The sequence below is a fragment of the Zingiber officinale genome, chromosome 1B (genome assembly GCF_018446385.1).
Source record: "Zingiber officinale cultivar Zhangliang chromosome 1B, Zo_v1.1, whole genome shotgun sequence".
Taxonomy (NCBI): Eukaryota; Viridiplantae; Streptophyta; class Magnoliopsida; order Zingiberales; family Zingiberaceae; genus Zingiber; species Zingiber officinale.
This window is the reverse complement of record NC_055986.1, coordinates 142,128,249-142,148,285: the sequence shown is the minus strand read 5'-3', so window position 1 is coordinate 142,148,285 and position 20,037 is coordinate 142,128,249. Positions and strand designations below refer to the sequence as shown.

The following is a 20,037-nucleotide window of genomic DNA, read 5'->3' as shown; positions in this document are numbered from 1 at the left end:
GCTTGGTTCATTTAGATGTTATCAAGCTCTCAATTTAAACTTGTTTGATTGTTTAAAACTTTTAGTTGTTTGATTGATTATTGAGCTTAATAATTTAAATTTATTTATTTTATTTATTTTATTTTATTATTTATTTAGCATATTGAAAAGAGTTTTATTAATGAATATGGTTCGTGAACATTGTTCGTGAACATTGTTCACGAACGTTAATGAACTGAACACATATGTGTTCAAGCTTGTTTATTTAGCTTAACGAGCTGTTCAAGTTATTTTGTTTAATTAATCTTATGTATATTGAACGGATATAAATAAGTTCTTACCAAGCCGAACACTAAGGGGGTGTTTGGTTCGTTCCTAGGAATAGGAATCGGAATGGAAATCATAGTATTGTGGAATGGGAATAGGTATGGGCATGGATATCACTTTTAAAAGCAATGTTTGACTAGTTGAATATTTTCTATCGGAATCAATCAAAATTTTCATTTTTACCCTTAAAGGAAAATAAGAGAAAAAATTAGATGTGAGAGAAAGTTAAATGTGAAAGAAAAATATGACGAGAAAGAATGATGAGAGAGAAAGTATGATGAAAGAGAAAGTGTGATAGGAAAGAATGAAGAGAGAGAAAGTACGATGAGAGAAAATGAGGAAAGAGAGTATGATGGGAGAGAGCATGAAAATATGATGAGAGAGGATGAAGAGAGAGAAAGTGTAATGAGAAAAAAAGAGGAGAGAGTGTGTGATGGGAGAGATTGAGGACAGAGAAAGTATTATGAGAGAGAAAGTATGATGAGAGAGATTGAGGAGAGAGAAAGTGTGAAGAGAGAGAAAGTGTGATGAGAAAAAAAATGAAAGAGAATGTGATGGGAGATATTGAGGAGAGAGAAAGTATGATGAGAGATAAAGTATAATGAGAGAGAAAGTGTGTTGAGAAAAAAGGGAGAGAATGTGATGGGAGAGATTGAGGAGAGAGAAAGTGTGATGAGATAGAAAGTATGATGAGAGAGAAAGTGTGATGAGAAAAAAGAAAATAGAGAGTGTGAGTGTGATGTGAGAGATTGAGGATTGAGAAAGTATGATGAGAGAAAAAGTATGATGAGAAAAAAGAGGAAGAGAGTGTGATGGAAGAATTAAGGAGAGAGCAAGTGTGATAAGAAAGAAAGTGTAATGAGAAAAAAAGAGGAAGGAAAGTGTGATCAGAGAGATTAAGAAGAGAAAAAGCGGATGATAAAATGAGGAGAGAGAAAATATGTTGAGAGAGAACAAGGAGAGAGAAAGTGATATGAAAGAAAAATTAAATAAATATATTTTGATATTTGATTTTAAGGGGAAAAAATTTAGTTTTTGGTCAAGGGTATTTTTGGAATAAGGAAATTTTTTTATTGTTGAAAATATGGTAATGACTTATTGAAGGGGGGAGACATGGGAATGAGTTATTACCCAATTATAAGGATGCATTCCCTTTTTTGCATTTCCATTCCTATAATCCAAATATCAACACAATCAATGATTGTTATTCTCATTCCCTACTCTTATTCCCCTAAACTAAACACCCCTTAAATTTATTCACGAACGCTTGATTCATTTACCGCCCTAGTGATCATCGGCAAATTTGACTTCCGATTCGGAAGAAAAAAAACAATAAAATCATAATATTGTTAGAAATTCGAAGGAACATATTGAGATTTTTATAATTTATCAATTATCAACTAGATAATAACAAAAGAATTCAAATTGAAATAAATAGGCTCTTCATAAGTGTTAAATTATTATTTTTGTTAAGTATAGCACATTTTAGTATAATATAGTATAGTGAGATGACATAATCCTCCTGAGCATGGTAAATGGGCAAAGTGTATTTTTCAAGTAACTAAGGTTATATATTCTTAGTTAATATATATTTGAAGAGTTTTCAAAAGAATATTTGATTTTTTTAAAAAATCTTACCCCTCGCTACTTATCTGAAGTTGACAAGGATGGAAAATGAGGAGATAAAATAAAGAGGTTAAAATTTGAATTTAAAAATTCATTATCTTTGATTATAATTTATAAAGTGTTCTGATATTAGATATAAAGTTAAACCTATTTGAACATCTAACTTTTGGCTCATCTAGTAAAATAGTCTAGTAACAGACTCCATTTGCTATCTAACTAGTGCTTACTAAAAAAATTATACTAAAAAGATGCTAAAGTCACCTAATAGCGTACTATTTGATAAAAAAAAAAGAAGTCATATGTATGATCGATCTCATAGTTATTTATATAACAATAGAAAAATAAATTAAGAAACTGAAAAGATGATGCGTGTCCAACATGTGTAAGAGAAGGCTAATTCATTGCAATTAAGAAGAGTTTCAAACTAATCATCCTTGCAACTCAACCAGGCTCTTTTCATGAAAATCTGTATGGAAAATTGTTATGAAAAACCTTTTTTTTAAAAATTAATTCGATACTCTCATGTAGTGGTACATTTACCAGGAAGTGAAACAGTTATCTGAGGACCAACATGAGAATTACATTATTTGTTTTAAATTTTATTCACTAGAACGTGAAATGAAAACACAGAGACTGACACGGAACGAGATTTAACAAAAGCTAGCATGAATCAATTAGATTGCCTGCACAAGTGCTTCCTTGGAAATCAGTGGTTTTGGCATGAGTGATGAATAGAATGAACTCATCGTTCTACCATTACATGCTGAACCAGAGAGTTGTCTCTGTTTCTTTTACTTGATGAGGTAAACAGTGTATGAGATTTTGCTTCTACTCAGAAAGGTCAAACTAGCACAGAAGTTCACAGAATAGTAGGACAAATCAATTAAGGTAACTTACAGTCTTCCAAGAGCACTAGAACATGGAGAATGGTATGTCTATTAAAAAATTAAACACACGTACATATTCCTTCTATTGATTGTTTGACAACAATATCTGATTTTGTGTCAAAGTAGCATGCAGAGAATAGCAGTATAGCACGTTGCACAACCTATACCCGTTATGTTCTAGAGAGAGTACATAATCTCTTGCTAGTTGAACGTGCTAGAAAATGAAAGACCTAGCTTATTCAATACATGGTAACAAAAGGAGAATGTCAGGTGACTACAGGTCGTCTTTATTTGGTGAAAAGCAAACAGAAAAAACGTCTAGGATGAATCATCTAGGGATCATCCAGGGTTCAATAAGTATCATCAAGCAGTCTCCTTGTCGTACACTTCGCTTGCGTATTTCCAGTTTATCACTTTCCATATGTTCTTAAGATAGTCAGATCTCACATTTTTGTACTGTAAGACAGCAGAAACAAGGTTCAGCAAGCAGCAAGTCACAAAACCAGATAGTTACTATGGATCAATAGCAGCAAATCATCACCTTAGTGAAACTTGAAAGCAAAGTTAATAATTAAAAAAAAAGACAGTCTGCAATTTTTTTCTGATTAAAGTTGCTAGAGACACGCTCAAGTGATCAAGTTTCCAGCTGAACAATAACTGCAAAGCTGAATAAAAAACCATCTGTATAACTATCAACACGTATGAACAAGGCTGTTCGATTTGAATCATGTGCTAAATGTGGTTAGTTACATTTTGGGATATTTAGGTCACAAAATTATGCGATAGTCTCAAGTCACCAGATTCAAATGTACATGGAGTCATTAGTGTATCATGAGAATGATAAATGATGCAGTTGTGACCTTTCTAATAATTTGTTCCATGACAATGTAATTCTATACTGTCTTCTAATCCTAGTTGCTGCTACTATATAAAATATATTTTAAACACATGGCAGTAATTTCAGTCCCAAAAAGATATAAAAGTTCTCTATAATTTGTCATTTAGATGATATATGTGTTTGTGGTTAGATGACCCCAACTAGTGGGATAAGACTTAGGTTGTTATTGATATGTTTGTTGTCAGATGAGGAGAAATTGACTTGGCTATCAAGTGGTATTAAAGTAACAAAATCAAGGTCATGTGGCAAGAATTTAAAGTGTGCATAGCTGCACCATGGCAATTGAGGCAGACTTACAAGAATTTACATGTTTTGAAATGAAATTAGTTTAAATTTGTCCTCAGTTGTCTGATAGCTACCATGTGGAAATGACCATCAAAAGGTTTTGAGGGGTTCTAGAAGCCTAGGGCTGTTTTGCTAAAACAAGCATGAAAGGGAAGGGAAAATTTTGCTTCTCTTAAAATGATGATATGAACTAAATGCACGCACAAAAGAGAATAAGATAGTGAACACAATACATGTTTGTTAGGCTCGAGAATAAAAAATAATAAAATAAATAAATAAATAAACTGGGAATGCTTCCAGATTTTCTGAAGTGATTTCTTGAGCTTGCATCATTCTAGGAGTGTAATCACAATATCCTCTTTAGAATGCAAATATACAAAGCATGCCACAAATTGGTGTTTCATGCAGTAAACATATGGCAAAAGAGGTTAGTATTTTACCTGTAGGTAGTACGCATGTTCCCACACATCAATACCAAGCAATGGAACAAGGGTTGCGCCTTTGGTCACTAGAGGATCCTACGGAAAGAGCATTCAAACCTATTAGCTACGTCTTTTTTTTTTTTTGTGGAAAAAAAGGTGCTACAGGAATGGACAGAGAATTGAAGTATGTACCAAAGGGTTAAAAAAAATTATGTGATGTAACAGCAATCCAACATAATGCACATATGGAATCAATAAAGCATGCTAAAGATGTAGGCCATGTGTTGCTAGTCCAAGTTAAAAGAACTAGATGGTGTGACAAGTGTCTTTGTTTACTCACACCGAGATAATCTCCTCCTTCCACAAGTATGGCCTCTAATTAACACATAATTTTCAGGCCAGAGATTAAGAACATGCAAAGAGAACATTAAACACATACCAACATGCCAAACTAATTGATCTACTGACATATCCATTTTGGAATCGACTAAATATCCAGTTATGAATTGTAATTTTGACCACACAACCTTCCTTGTAGAATTTAGCTGAAGGATCTTCTAAATCTACACTTTTAAATCAATAAACCAACAATGCAATACATGCACAAATCAGAGTTACATATTTGGGTTATTAGCATAGGAACCTACCAATCTCGTATATCAAAAAAGATGACATCCAAACATCAATTAGACTTATATTCATAAGCCCTATCTCTTTGCCCCTAGGGCGTAGCTGAGTTGGTACTCACATGGCAGACTTGCATCAATAAGCCCTATCTCTTTGCATGTAGTGGTTAGGCATCTCCAAAATATGCTTTACCTAATATCCCAAATGTACAAGCCACAATTCTTCATTTAATGTTCCAAACAACATTAGTAGCATTGCACACTATCTTAATTGAATAAATCCAAGGCCATGTTGCACATGAAAATCATATAATCTGGACCTGGCATGCACACGCTCCCAATTGTGAGCCCTAGTTAAGGGAAAAGCCTTTAGTTATTTTATTCTATTTATGATTTCTAATGAAAACTAAAAACGATTCAGTTTAATTGGATGCAATAAGGAAAAAGGAGATTTTAAGTAAGATGAAAAACAAATGCATCTTTGAACTGAAATGCAGGTTGTCTGCGGTCTGCTATTCCAATAAAGGAAATAGCTAAATGATGTCAAGGAAAGAGCAGACAAAATATTGCAAGAGTTCCATTGAAAATTAAATGGACACATTTTTTAACATAGAGGTACGAGACAGCTTTGCATTTTGCAGATTTGGTCATCCCGTGAATCATCAACATAGCTTCCATGACTTGATACTCCAGAGCTTTATTGATTATAATTTAAAAGAGACTAGCCTAGTCTTTTACTTTGATGAACTTGTTGACTGCAAACCCAATACGATGTTGTGAGCAGGAAAAAAAAAACATAACAGAAACCAAACCTGCCGAGGTAAGAAGAATATTCACAATGATGGCAAAAAAAAAATATCTTACTTGATTTGCAGTTGTTTCAACACTGAGTTTCTTATTGCTCTTATCCAAAGCTAGCCACTGTTATGCATATTGTCAAAGTGAATCAGCAAGGGGTAACTGTACAACAAACAAATATGTTCTATGAGGGTAATCCTACTTACCACCCACCCAGAACCTTGTAAAGCAGCACCTTCTGCATTCATTTTCTGGATCAGAGCCTCCAAAGAACCAAAGTTTGTGTCGATTGCCCAACCTAGTGTGCTGTGTGGTGGCTCACCTCCACCTTCCTGCATGCTTATTCCATTATCAAATTTGTGGGAACATGAAAAACAAGATGTTCCAATGATTATTGATTACATTCGTCGGCTTCAGGTTTTGCCAAAATATTGTGTGGTTGACATGACCTGCAAAAGAAAGCAATTTGATACCATGTTGAAACACTCAATGTGATTAAGTATCACGAAACCATTTTCTTCATCTTATCACCAACTATCTCTCAACACTATCAGGTGCCTGAATGGGCATATAAAAATAATGCAATAGGTTTTTGCCAGCTAAAAGTTATTTTTTGGACAAGACATCTGAATCAACATCTTGCAAGATCATAATAACTGTTAAATCTTAAGCCACATACGCAGAGGAATCATAACAGAGATGGAATAGGACTTTCTAAAGGTAGCTGCATACCGAACTAAAAAATAATGACTATGAAGCCCAAACAAGTTTAAAGACGTCCATTAAGTCATGATCCAATCTCAAATCTTAAAAATTAAAAAGGATAAAAAATAAAAATGGAAATCATGGTAGAACAAAACCTCCTCCATTGAACTTGATGGTGCTCTGCAACTGGACGACCGCCGATACGTCACCCTTAGCGATTGCTGCATCAAGCTGCTCGAGAGCATTATTGTAGTTGGTGATGTACATCTGATGGTGTTTCTGATGGTGGATCTTCATGATCTCTCTGCTGATGGTTGGCTCGAGGGCGCCATAGTCATAGGGAAGGTCCGGAAGGGCGGCGATGGTGAGGGTCTGGACGTGGCAGAGACTTGCTCCAAGCCATCGATCCCTGGAGGCAGAAACGGGAGCGAAGCTAGAGGAGAGTGATAGCGTTTTCTTGGCAAGCAATTGCAACCCTGTGTCAGCATTGGCAGTGTTAAGCCAAACACCATAGAGCTTATCAGAGAACAACACGAAATGTATCTGCAAGTGAAATTTTGTCAGGAAATCATTTAACTTAAATAAATTGCATGCACACATCGACATGATGATTAAGGTGAAGATCCTCAATATTTCTATGAAATACGCTTGTCAGAGAATGAAGCATCATCTCACAATGTAAGCATTGAAGAATATAACTTTGAATTTACACGAAAAAGGAATACGGATATCCTTAAGATGGGATGAATACTTTGTGATATCAAAATGCTTACAACAATAAAATAATTGAGTATCAAACTCTGCATAAGGTTATATTTTTTCACATGTTTAAATGTTTTAGACTTTGCAAGGAAAGTGCTTTACTCTATCAAAGATATGTTCATGTGAATTCTTGATTGAGAAGCCAAGGGACCAATTATACCACTACTATGGCTCTGAAATAAGGTCTGCAGGCGAGCAACCTAATCCACATAAGATGAGAATTTCAACTGCACAAAACTCACTGCGGCACAAAATGGATGCATGCTATCCCCTTACCCAAGAAGTATTGCCCTAGCCTAGCCAGTATTTGAGATATCTAGTTCATATGAATTTCACTAAATGTTTTTTAAAATCTATTTTCTAATATCAAATATTCATTTTAGTAATCTCATTGTTATTATAGTAATTTACTATAGAAGTTTTCTAATTGTTCAACGCTCATAGAATATGTTTGATCTACCATGTCCTTATAAAATTGTACTGTAAATGTAAGGGGCACACTACGATTGCACAAGACCTCAACAAAATTCCATTTTAACCATTCCACTTTTGTTTTATTAATAACATCTTCAACAATATCTCTTTGTTGGCAATAAATTCAAGCTTTCTAAAACCCCTTGCTCGCAAGAATTTCCATGTCTAAAACTTAGCTATCCCTTCACACTTTCATTCTCATTAGTAATGTTGTATTTTGTGTATTTAATTTCAGTCTTGCTTTGTTTAAATCCTTTGGTTTCCATAGTCCATAATTCAAGGTTCAAATTCATTCTGTCTAGACTCATCACTTATCCATTAGCATAATAATATCATCAATTAGCACCAAGTACAACATCAAAATGCCTATATACCAATAAATAGTCAGATTCCAAGTCAGTTGTTAACACCTTCAAGGCATCTATATAAAGCGGAATTAGAAACAAACAACAAATTAATACAATGGAAAAGACATGGATGATTAATGAACTAAAGCAATAAGGTATATGATAAGAGCGTATCTTTCATCTTTTCCATTTTTTATAGGAAAGAGCAAGTCTAATCCATTTCAAAGGGGAGTATGAAAAAAACATATCTACCTCTTTAAAGGAGCCAAGGAACTCTTTTGCCACTGATATAGCTATCCTGGAAGCCTCTTTGAAAGGATATCTTCAACAAGACAACAAAAAAAATCAAAATGAAAACATGAGAAGTCACTCAAATATTCAAGCATAAATGAACAAATACCTGTAGAGACCACAAGATATAGCTGGAAAAGCAATGTATTGAACATTATTCTCCTTAGCAAGCGTCAAGCTATTTCTGCAAAAGAGAATGAAGATAATCGAATTCTATCCAAGGTCATTGACGAGCATGTCTTAAGTAAGAACAGCCATCAAAAGCTAATGGGAAGCTGTCTCCACCTGTATGCATTAGTAAGGGAAATCTCAGGATGTTCATCACTGTAATAGATGGGCCCAACAGTGTGTATCACATGTGAAACAGGCAACCGGAAAGCTCTGCGCACAATGTAAATCATTTTGTGGTGAGAAACAGGGTAAGGTCAGCATGCAACAACACTATTGCCTTTCACAGAAAAAGAACCTACGGAGTGATTCTGGCTTCCCCTGTAGGGCAGCGGACTGTAATCCTCGAGAAGTTCTGGACCTTTGGAACCTTTCGACATGCCTCGAGAAGTTCTGGACCAGCAGCTCTATGTATAGCTGATAAAAAGGTCAGGTTTTCAAAAATGAAAAACAAATAAAGGAAAAAAGAGAAAGCAAAAAACTAATTTGTGTGACAGAATTTAGACACCTTCATCCACGCCACCATCTCCAAGCATTAGTTTGCTAGTTGTATTTACCTGAAATATACCCATTACTTATAACGTTATTGAGTATTATAGCATTACAGAAAACTTATTATATCTGGCAAAAATCCATTAAATGTTGCTTATGAATCTACAGAAATAAAGTAAACAGAACTTTACTACTACTACTACAAAAAGAAGAACATTGATCTTGACTCAAATAAAGTCAAAAGTTTCTCTTTGATTGTATCAAATAAATTCTCCTCTATGATATAGCAAAGTTCAATTCATTAATGGCTTGTTTCTTGAGGCCGCTAGTTACCCTATTCAGTTTTCTAAATAATCTTCACAAAACATAGTTCGTGTCCGTTATCTTCACGAAAGTATTCTAAATCATCTTTGATCAAGTATGTTACAAAACTTATAGTGTTGGTCCATAATATTCTAACACATAAAACAAGATGAAACTAAGTTTATTTATCTATAATTATTTATAGGATGTTAGATAAATTCATAGAGAAGCTAAGTTTCATCTCTATCAAGCTTAATTATATGAAGAGATTGGCTCTGGTTGAGCTTGCCACTTGGTCTAAGAAGTGCTGCTGGAGTTGTATAAGCATCCTAATAACAATTTTTGAATACAAACTTTTGAGCTTGGTTGAGTTTGAGTTGGCTCGAGCCAGTTTAGCTTGGTGAACCCATTGATGATGGTTCGGTTTACCTCATTTCTAGCCCTACATGTATTTTCAGTTGACTCACTGAAACCAAGATAATTTATTTAGATCAACCCAAAATTGTAATTGTAAGATTAAATTAGATAGAAGATGAATAACTTCGTTAATCATTAACTTGGTTTAAAAAATGAATATATCTACAATGAAAAGGGATTTCTTAGTGCATTATGAGAAGAGAAGAAATCACTTAGTGAATATGGGAAGAGAATTTAATTGGGCTATGGTATGTGGCATGTTGAGAAGCGAAGAAAACTCTTAATTCATCTCCCATAATATATGCCTAAGGTATCAGCAAAAGAAGTCAAGTCAACTTTAAGCCATTTAGTGAAAGGTGCCTGGCATTCTATCAAACAATGTAGTTGGATTACTACTGAATTTCTAGTTGATTAGGCTAAGCTTCCAATTCAAAATGGAACTTAGAAAAAATGAGAGACCATTCAGGAGATGCTTCAGGCCACTTTAGAGAATATTGCTACTTAATGAAGGATAATGTCGAATGAAAGGTGGAATGATAAGACTCATAATAGTAATCATATACTGGTTTTACATTTTAGCTCCTTCCTTATATCACTGTTTTCTTCCTCGAGTAGGTTTTTGACCAGTAAAAACCACCTGAATGGACCATGAAAACAGCCAGGAGCCACAAACCGAACTACCGAAGGTGTTTTCTAGTACCTCAGCTTTTGGTTGTGCTAGAAAACGCCAGTCTTTCATCTTGAGGTGATGTGCACTATCATAATTTCCTTAGGAAACAGTCATGACTGGCCGAATACAGTTTCTACTTTGTCTCATTGTGGCAATATCTCAGACGTCTTATTTAGGAAATGACAATATCTTCCCATAAAGAAATTTGGGCTCTAAACCTATGGGCTTGCAACATCCAGCCACATGCAACCAAACAAATACAGAAGTCAATACTGAAAACGACTCACGTAACTGGTACCGAGTCCAACTTGATGGAAGTTGTAAAACCTAAGCCGCATGATCTCTAGAAACCAAATAAGAATTTGACATAGGAAATACAACTATAAGCATGGATCTTGTTTCAACATAGAACATGGCATAACAACATAAAAGCATAAACCAACGACAAGGAATCTGATTGAAGAGTAATGGTCCTTGTCTTTAGTGTCGTCTGAGTGATCCCTGTGGAAGAAGATGAAGCGGAAGCAATAGGAGAAACCTTGCAAGAGAATTAGGGTGACGGCACCGCAAACCTTTGTTAATGGGGAACGAAGGAAGATGTTAAGATGCTTTAACTCCTTGGGGGCCTCTCCCTTAGCACTCCGACTTGTTATCAACCCATAGATGATAACGGGTCAGGCAAAAGGGTTCTACACATTAAACTCACCTCCAATAACCTGAAACTCAATAATTAAGTTAGATCACTTAAACGGGTTTGGTTCGCATTCATATGCACAACTTACAACTAGGTCCACGTAAAGGGGATAATATCCAACAATCTCCCACTTGGACTGTTTGCGAGTTGTATATAAAATACAAGTAAAAATTTAGGTGATATCAAACTTTATGGGTACATAATACCCTGTAAATAATCTGGTCCATTAACTTCATTGGTATAGGACTAAGGAGTTCATAGCTACTATATATGCATGTAACAAACCTCAATAGTAATCGCAATATCAATGTCATTAATGACATAGCTCAAGATGTAGATATGTAGTGTGGAAATTACATGAAATATGATTACATGTCAATTTCCAATTGATCCTAAGTACCCAAAAACTGATTATATTTGCAAATATCTTATGTTAAACTGTAATAACAAATCATGATCTAAACCTTATAATTCCTAAATAGAATCTATATCATATTTAGAAACACTAAATGTTAAATCATGATATCTTATTTCAGAAAGTCTAACAAACAAAATTTCCATTAATGTTTTGAACTTCAAATACGCACAATAATCAAAACAAAATATTTGTCTTTATTGACATAGAGCAACAAATAAATACAGATTCCCACTAGATGAGTTCTTCTTCTATTAGAATAATTCATATATCCACAGCATGTGCATGAAACACTTAGGCACCAAGCCCTTGGTGATCATTATCTGACAACTCTGAACTCTTTCTTTAACCGATAGAAACTTGATGTAGATATGCTTACACTTCGATAAACTGCGGTTGTTCTTAGCATACAATTTTGAGGCTTTATTATCACATTTGATCCTTAATGGCCTATCAATTCCATCAATGGTATGCAGCGTTGTGATAAAGTTCCGCAACCAAATCCCATGATGAGATGCTTCGTGACATCTACCAACTCTACCTTTATAGTAGAAGTGACTACTAGTGTCTGCTTGACACTCTTCCAATATATAGCCCCTTTAACAAGTATGAAAATATAGCCGTAGACCTCTTGTTATCCAAACATCTAGTAAAATTGAAATCTGAATATTCAATCACCTCTAGGTGATCTGACCTCCAATACGTGTACATGCACCCTTTAATTCTTTACAAATAACACATCACTCTCTTTACTACTTTTCAATGCGACGGTCCTAAGTTACTAACATAGACATCCCCACTGTAAACGTTATATTTGGTTGTGTAGAAACTTGTGCATACATGAGACTTTCCATGCATAAGGAAATTGTTCCAATTCTTTTATTTCAAGTTCAAGATGTAGACACTAAGGGCGTAGCCAAAAAATCTACTGACCTTGGGTTGATTGATCTAATAAATTAAATTACCAAATACCTTGAAAAATCAAAGAACAAATCAGTAGAAATGGAGCCGCGATCTAGGGTTTTGGGTTTCAAATTGGTTCACATTTTACATCTCACACTTGTTATCAAAATGAAACATATGGCGTGAGAAACAAAAACCCTCAATCAATTTTGAGATTGCACGGACAGAAAGAGAGAAAACTAATCAATTATTTGAGTTTCCTATGTTTTATTGCGCTAAAAGAAATTAATCGGCTAAAAAATTGTAATAAGTTAAAGGTCAAAATAATTTACCTAGGGCTTAAGCCCAATAAAAAATAAAACTCAATACATACTAACTACTAACTTTAAAAAAAAATAAGCCTGGGCTAGAGCCCACCCTAGCCTTTGGGGTGGCTCCGTCCCTTGTGGGCACTGCTTTAAACTGAATTTATCACCTTTAGACACAGGTGTGTCACCAAGTGAACAGTTTTGCATGTCATACATTATTAAAAGTACCTTTTTCAATATAGGCAAAGTCCAAGAATGAATGTTGAACGATCACGATAGATCTGTATGTCTAAAACAAATGATGCTTCACCAAAATCTTTCATTTCAAAAATACCAAATAGAAATGACTTGGTTTTATGCAGCAAACCCTTATTATTGCTCGCAAGCAATGTCATCCATATATAGGACAAGTATAACAAACTTGCTCCCATTGAACTTGATATATATACACTTGATCACCATAAATGGATTTCTTTAATCTACATATTAGGTGTTTTGAGTCCTGAGACACAAAGTTCTCCGATTGAACCATATATATAGACTCTTCAATGTCTCTATTAAGGAATGCAATCTTTACATCCATTTAGTATAACTCTAAATCATAATAAGCTACAAGTGTCATGATTATCCTAAAAGAGTCTTTCGTCGACACAAGTGAGAAAGTCTCCTTGTAATAAATGTCTTCTTTTGGAGTGAATTCCTTGGCAACAAGACGAACCTTATACTTTTCGACATTGCCCATTGAACCCCACTTTGTTTTAAATATCCATTTACAACCAACAGGTTTTGAACCTTCAAGCAATTCGACAAGTTCTCAAACGTCATTGTTTGCCATAGACTTCAACTCTTCTTGCATGACGTTAATCCACCTTTCAGGGTTTCAGGGTTAGAGCATTGTTTGACCTCTTGGAAAGATGCAGGATCACTTTCCAAGTCTATGTCAAATCATGCTCTTGGAGATAAATATAATCACGAGAAGTCATAATTTGAGGTGGTTGAGGTACTTACTCATCAATATGAGGCAATACATTAATTTGAGTGATAGGCTCCTTTGCATTGGAGATTATACAGGAATATCTTGATTCACTACTCTCACTGGAGGTGCAATATCCACAATGTGCGGTATGAAAATCATACTGCTACTAATCGCACCATTAGTGACAACAGGAGGATCGCTAACAGTTTCCTCAAAAGATACTTCTTTGACCTTATCACTCTTATTATTCTCAATAAATTTAGTGTTTTCCATTTCAAAGAAGAATCTTTTAGATGGATCATAAAATTTATACCTCTTGACTGTTCTTAAGTTCAGTTTCCTTTCGTTAGGCCTATAAGACCTAGTCTCAACTCCCTGGACATGTAATGCCTAATGCTAGGCTGTCTACCTGTCCACTTCTCGAATGGAGTTTTAGTTATTGCCTTACTAGGTACTCTATTGAGTAGATAAACTGTAGTCTTGAGTGTCTCACCTCATAAAGACTCCGGTAGAGAAGTGAAGGCTCACATACTTCTCACTGTGTCTTTTAGGGTTCAACGACATTCAGCTATACCATTCTGACTAGATGTACCAAGCATGGTATATTGAGGCATAATCTCACACTCAACAAGGTAGTTCACAAAAGATCCTGAATGTTGTTCACCTGATCCATCATATCGACTGTAATATTCACCTACACGGTCGATTGGATAGCTTTAATTTTCTTACCTAGTTGATTTTCAACTTCAATTTTGAAAATTTTGAACATGTCCAACATTGCGACTTCTCATGAATAAGGCACAAATAGCCGAATCAAGAGTAATCGTCTATGAAGCTAGTGAAATATATTTGACCATTCCAAGATGCCTTAGGAATGGTCCATAAATATTCGTATGTATTAGTTCCAATACATTACTAAATCGATTTGCTTTCTTATTACTTTTGTTAGTTATTTTCCCCTTAACATACTCTATGTTGTTTGGATATATGTCTTAGACGTCTATGCCACAATATTGGTGAATTCTCATTAGTCAATTTGCGTTTTGTAACTATACTATACATAATCACGTTGTCAACTGTAGGACTTATGGTGTTTAATTTATAAAGCTTATCAAATAAGGAGTCATTGTCAACCAAACATTGAATTAAAAAAAATACTAAAAATTTAATTTTTAAATGAACAAGAATAACCTGATTTATCCAAATAAGAAATTGAAATAAAATTCCGTTGAAAAAACAGTATAATACATGTATTTTCCAAGTTCAAAAAGACATTAGTTCCTAAACAAAGCCTAAAAACACCAATCGACTCGACTTTAGCCCTTTTTCCATTCCCCGTATAAATGTATCTTTCACCATCAAGCGGAAATTGGTCCTATATAGTGACACTTATGTGAGTAGTAGCATCGATATCTATCATTGAGTACAATTGTCAAATTGACTTCTGAACTAATAAGAGTGAGAAATTTACCCTTCTTTACCGGCTAGTTGGTGTACTAGTTGGTGTACTTGGACAGTCTTTCTTCATATGATCTTTCTTCTTATGAAAAAAATAAGTGAACTCTGCTTCTTTTGCTTCTTATGGCCAAAACCTCCAGAATCTGCAGTTTGCTTTTCCTTTCTTTTCTTGCCCGAACCTTGGGAATCAGATGCTAAGTGTCTCACACTTCAATCTCTCCTCCTTTTACACGCAATGAGCTATAAGCTCATTCAATGTCTACTTTTCCTTTTGAGTATTATATAAAATCTTAAAAGTAGTGAACCGTGCAAGCAGAGATATCAAGACGAAAAACACTAACATACACTCAGACATATTGAGTTTAAGTGTTTTCATACTTATGGTGATATTGGGCATCTTCATAATGTACACCCTTATGTTTTCTTTGCCCTTATACTGCATAGTTACCAACTTTGAAACAAGTGTAGTAGTCTCGACCTTTTTATTAGCCATAAAATGGTCTGTTAATTGACTAAGGAAACTCCTAGCATCCTCTCCCTCGATTATTGAATCTTTAATTGGTGCTGAAATGAAAAGTCTTATGATACTTGGACACATGCGATTTGATTGCTCCCATTCTTCAAATTCTACCCTCTGCTCTATAGTGGTAGCACTAGTTAGGAGTGTGAGATGATCATGTCTCAATGCATAATCTAAGTCGATTCAGCCTAAGACTACGATAACATACTCTTTCCATTCAGCAAAATTCGAACTCGTTAGTGTAGGGATGTTATTAATACTGGCAGTAATAGATTGTACTGAAATGAAAAAAGTGTAGATTATATAAGTTTATGATTTAATTAAAGCCAAGAACATGAGTAAAATTATGCAAATAAAATAAAATTTTAAATGCATATAAGTGAGCTATTTATGAGATACCAAATACGGCATTTTACTCTATGGACTAAAATACAATTTGTTAGCAGTACTCTCTAATATAACTTAAAATTTAATTGGTCACATAATGAGTCTTCCTTTGGGCTGATCCATTATGTGCATAATTTGACACTTTATATGAGTTATAAATTGATTCATAGCTTACAATAACTTTAATCTTTCACGCAATGTCTCCTTTATCCCAACATATTTTGTGTATGATCGGAATAAAATAAATTTTGTTTTATAGTCGTAGGTTATCTTGAATATATATCTGACATAAAAGTAATTTTTCTTTAGACCAATTACTTTTAGTATAGATATACGTCTACCAACACAAAATATATTAAACCTACCTAAAATGTCTTCCTTTGGGCCACATTAGTTCAATTTAATAGCATGTGTGTAGATAGACCCAAGAAACCGTAGGAACTTTAATCGAACAAATAATCACTTAATCGACCTTAATAGCTCAAAATTAGGTTTATTAATTGATTGATATCATATGACAACCGATTACCACAATAGATTTAAAAGCATACTGTATGCGACTACATGATCATTGTTTAATATCATTTAATTAATATTCTCCAACATGAATTGCTATAATTGTTTAAAGCCGTTTAATTAATATTCTCATGCATGAATTGCACTGTTTCACGTTTGAAAGAAACACTTAATGGATTGTAGCCATTCTAATCGATTGATGGCATTAAATATCATTCTCATGTATGAAAAAATTGTGAATGTTTCACGTAGAAAACATTCCGTTAATCAATTGGAAACAAATTCCAACCGATTAACAATTGATCCTTTAGCAACTTAAAGCTATTAATCGATTGGCAACTTAGTTGCCAATCGATTGGTAATTTTAATCGATTGGAAATAAATCTTAATCGATTGATGACATCAATCGATTAGGCTGATCGATTCTAATCAATTTTATCGTGATTTAAAGGTTGTTAATTGATTGACAAAAATTGTCAATCGATTGGTAGCATCGAATTCAATCCAATCATGCTAATTGATTGGAGAAATTCACCAATCCATTGATGTCAACTGAATCGATTGGGTAATCGATTCGGCTCAGTTTTGTTCACAATTTTAGACTTGGTAATCGATTGGCCAACCAAGCCAATTGATTGAGCCATCACAATTTGACAGCGGCGGTTCTTCCCCAAGACGGCGACAGTCCATCACTGTTCTTTGTGTTCTTCGTGAAATACACAAACAACACATAAGATCAAGTCTTTCCTAGGTTTTCTAGGCAAATGATTTTGACGATCAAACATGCTAGCATGAACACAACAAATCAAAGAAAGCCCTAAACTGTATTGCCATGAAATCAAAGAAAGAGAGTCTTAGCTCTGATACCAATTGATGGAGATTGTAAAACCTAAGCCACATGATCTCTAGAAACTGAATAAGAACTTGACATAGGAAATACAACTGTAAGCCTGATTGAAAAGCCATGGTCCTTGTCTTTAGCGTCGTCTGAGTGATCTTGTGGAAAAAGATGAAGTGGAAGTAATAGGAGAGACCTTCCAAGAGAATTAGGGTGATGACACCGCAAATCTTCGTTAATGGGGAACGAAGGAAGATGTCAAGATACCTTAACACCTTAGGGACCTCTCCCTTATATAGACACTCTGATTTGTTATTAGCTCATAGATGATAACAGATCAGGATAAAGGGTTCTACACATTAAATTCACATCCAATAATCCGAAACTCAATAACCTTAAGTTAGATCACTTAAACAAGTTTGGTTCGCATTCATATACACAACTTACAAATAAGTCCACATCAAGGGGATAATATCCAACACAACTCTCAAAAGATCTTCCTAAACGAGACTATCCTAGCGGATAAATTCATAACAAAAGAGAACAAAAGAAATCAAACATCACTGCAATAAAAGAACAACAATGAATTTATATAGAAGCATCAGGGGGGTTTCTCGATACTGACGATCGCGTCGGTCGATCCGTCCACTGACCACACGGTAATGTCCCCTTTCTGAATCTTAAGAACGCTCGAAGGAGATAACTGGAAGGTTCGGACAGAACCGTCGGAGGATGAGGCCGAAAACCCTGCCATACCCATGGCCGATCGGACGTCGCCTGTTCTATTGCGCCGGAACATATCAGGGGCACTGGTCGAGCGCGGAACGTCCTCAGAAGGATCTCGACTGCAGGAACCCTTGCGAGGCTTCCCAGAGAGGGAACGATGAGGCACCGAGCGGCCTTCGTTAGCAAAAACGACGATGGAGTAGACGTCAGCATTTGAATATCAGGGCTGTCGAGTCGACGACAGTTTCCGGCCTTTGACGGTTCTCGTTGAATTTTTCTAAATTCCTAGTTAAGAAAAGAGAGGAAAGTTTCATTTCACTACCGAAATCATATTTTTCAGTATAACCCTTGTAATTTTAAAATTATTTCACTATTCTTAAAATCTTATTATTTGTCGCCTAGTGTTAGCCTCTTAATTTGATGGCATGGCTGGTGTAAGGATTAGTTCCTTCTTGGATTCAGCATATTGTGCATGTGCACAATGCATGTCAAGCAACAAATAGATTTATGATAGCGCGCAGGGTTGTTCAAGCATAAGTTGAATGGGAGGTTGACTTGATAGTGGCTATCAAATGCAAAGGTTAGACGTGTGAAATCTAAGCATTTGGCCAAGAATGATTTGCAAAAAATGTGAGTCATGACATGCAACGGGTGCATGCATATAATGCAACATGAAGGATGATGCAGCAAAGTGACTATTTGAACCAAGCCCATGAAGTAGAACCATGGGGCAAGCACAATGGTGCATACTGACCTTTGACATGATGTCAAGACAGTAAATGATGTAGATGGCAGTTTGAGACATGTGGCATGGTAGTTGAGGAAACTAACATGCAACTGCATGTAACTGTCATGTCAACTTTTTCATGTGAATTATTAATAAACATGGTTGGACAATGGAAAAGGGACATGAGAGGAATATATTAGCAATCTATCAAGAGAGATCATTTATAATCCTTTAGTATTAATATAAAAAGTTGGGAGCTCTTTCCTATAAGTTGGCTTATTTTTGTTGATGCTTGTTTAGTACGTTACCTTATGTATTCTCTAGCACATCGGTAGTATAATTATAGGCTGAATCAAGTAAGGTGCAGCACATCGTAGAAAATTTTTAAGATAAAAATTATCCTATGACATCTAGCCATTAACCATTAACACGAAACCCGTGAAACGTGCGCTAGGCAGCCTTCGTCCAATTGTTTTATGTTAATGAATAAACAGATAAATCATAAGAGCCAACATTTTAGGAATATTTGGTAATTTTAAAATTATAGTATATTTTCTAAAAAATAGTAAAATTCAAGGGTTGTATGAAATTTCATGAGGATTGAAGGACGCATGAATCTTAGTAGGATTTATTAGGATTCTAATTGTCCTATATTGGACTAGTATAATACTAGTCTATTTTGGTTTTGATTTACCATAGGCATCTTCGTGTCAAGTCGTGCACTACTCAGCCTAAGCCACGCCTGAATCAGTCTTACAAATAAAAATTAATTGAGAATCATCGCACCACACTTTACTTTTTAATAAAAGAGATCTGATTGCTGAGTCAGTGTACATTTATCCTTTTATCCTATAATATTATTTTTATTATTATATTCCATCTAAATCTTAAATTAAGTCGGATGTGTTGAATAGAACAGAAATACTATACAAAACATTAAATCTCATATCTTATTCTAAGAAGAAATTAATGAGAAGGGTTAAGTGTCTGCGAGAAAATCATACTATACAAAACATTAAATCTCATATCTTATTCTGAGAAGAAATTAATGAGAAGGGTTTAGTGTCTGCGAGAAAACCATACTATACAAAA

At 34.8% G+C, this 20,037-nt stretch overlaps 1 protein-coding gene across 3 annotated transcripts; it reads right to left on the bottom strand.

The window, feature by feature from the left end:
• Nucleotides 1-2,612: 2,612 nt before the first annotated feature.
• LOC121982607 (superoxide dismutase [Mn] 3.4, mitochondrial-like) lies at nt 2,613-18,481 on the bottom strand. 3 transcript variants are annotated; one of them, XM_042535755.1, is made up of 13 exons: nt 18,118-18,481; nt 9,104-9,152; nt 8,898-9,012; nt 8,713-8,808; nt 8,537-8,611; nt 8,389-8,458; nt 6,709-7,096; nt 6,251-6,297; nt 6,055-6,180; nt 5,915-5,971; nt 4,443-4,520; nt 3,160-3,275; nt 2,613-2,647 (listed from the first exon to the last, which is right to left on the bottom strand). In XM_042535755.1, exons 1-12 carry the CDS (start codon nt 18,289-18,291, stop codon nt 3,183-3,185), a joined length of 1,368 nt encoding a protein of 455 aa, XP_042391689.1. In that variant the 5' UTR covers nt 18,292-18,481; the 3' UTR covers nt 2,613-2,647; nt 3,160-3,182. The 3 variants fall into 3 exon arrangements, with proteins under 3 accessions (XP_042391689.1, XP_042391683.1, XP_042391696.1); XM_042535749.1 differs by lacking the exon at nt 2,613-2,647 and having other exon boundaries at nt 2,970-3,275; XM_042535762.1 differs by lacking the exons at nt 2,613-2,647; nt 3,160-3,275; nt 4,443-4,520 and adding an exon at nt 4,527-5,805.
• Between the last annotated feature and the right edge of the window lie 1,556 nt (nt 18,482-20,037).

Coding starts and splice junctions, on each gene's coding strand:
- LOC121982607 (XM_042535755.1), bottom strand. CDS start 18,291: ATGTTCCGGCGCAATAGAACAGGCGACGTCCGATCGGCCATGGGTATG. Junction 8,612..8,712: donor TCCCTTACTAATGCATACAG/GTGGAGACAGCT, acceptor TCTCTTTTGCAG/AAATAGCTTGACGCTTGCTA. Junction 7,097..8,388: donor TCCTTGGCTCCTTTAAAGAG/GTAGATATGTTT, acceptor TTTCACTTGCAG/ATACATTTCGTGTTGTTCTC.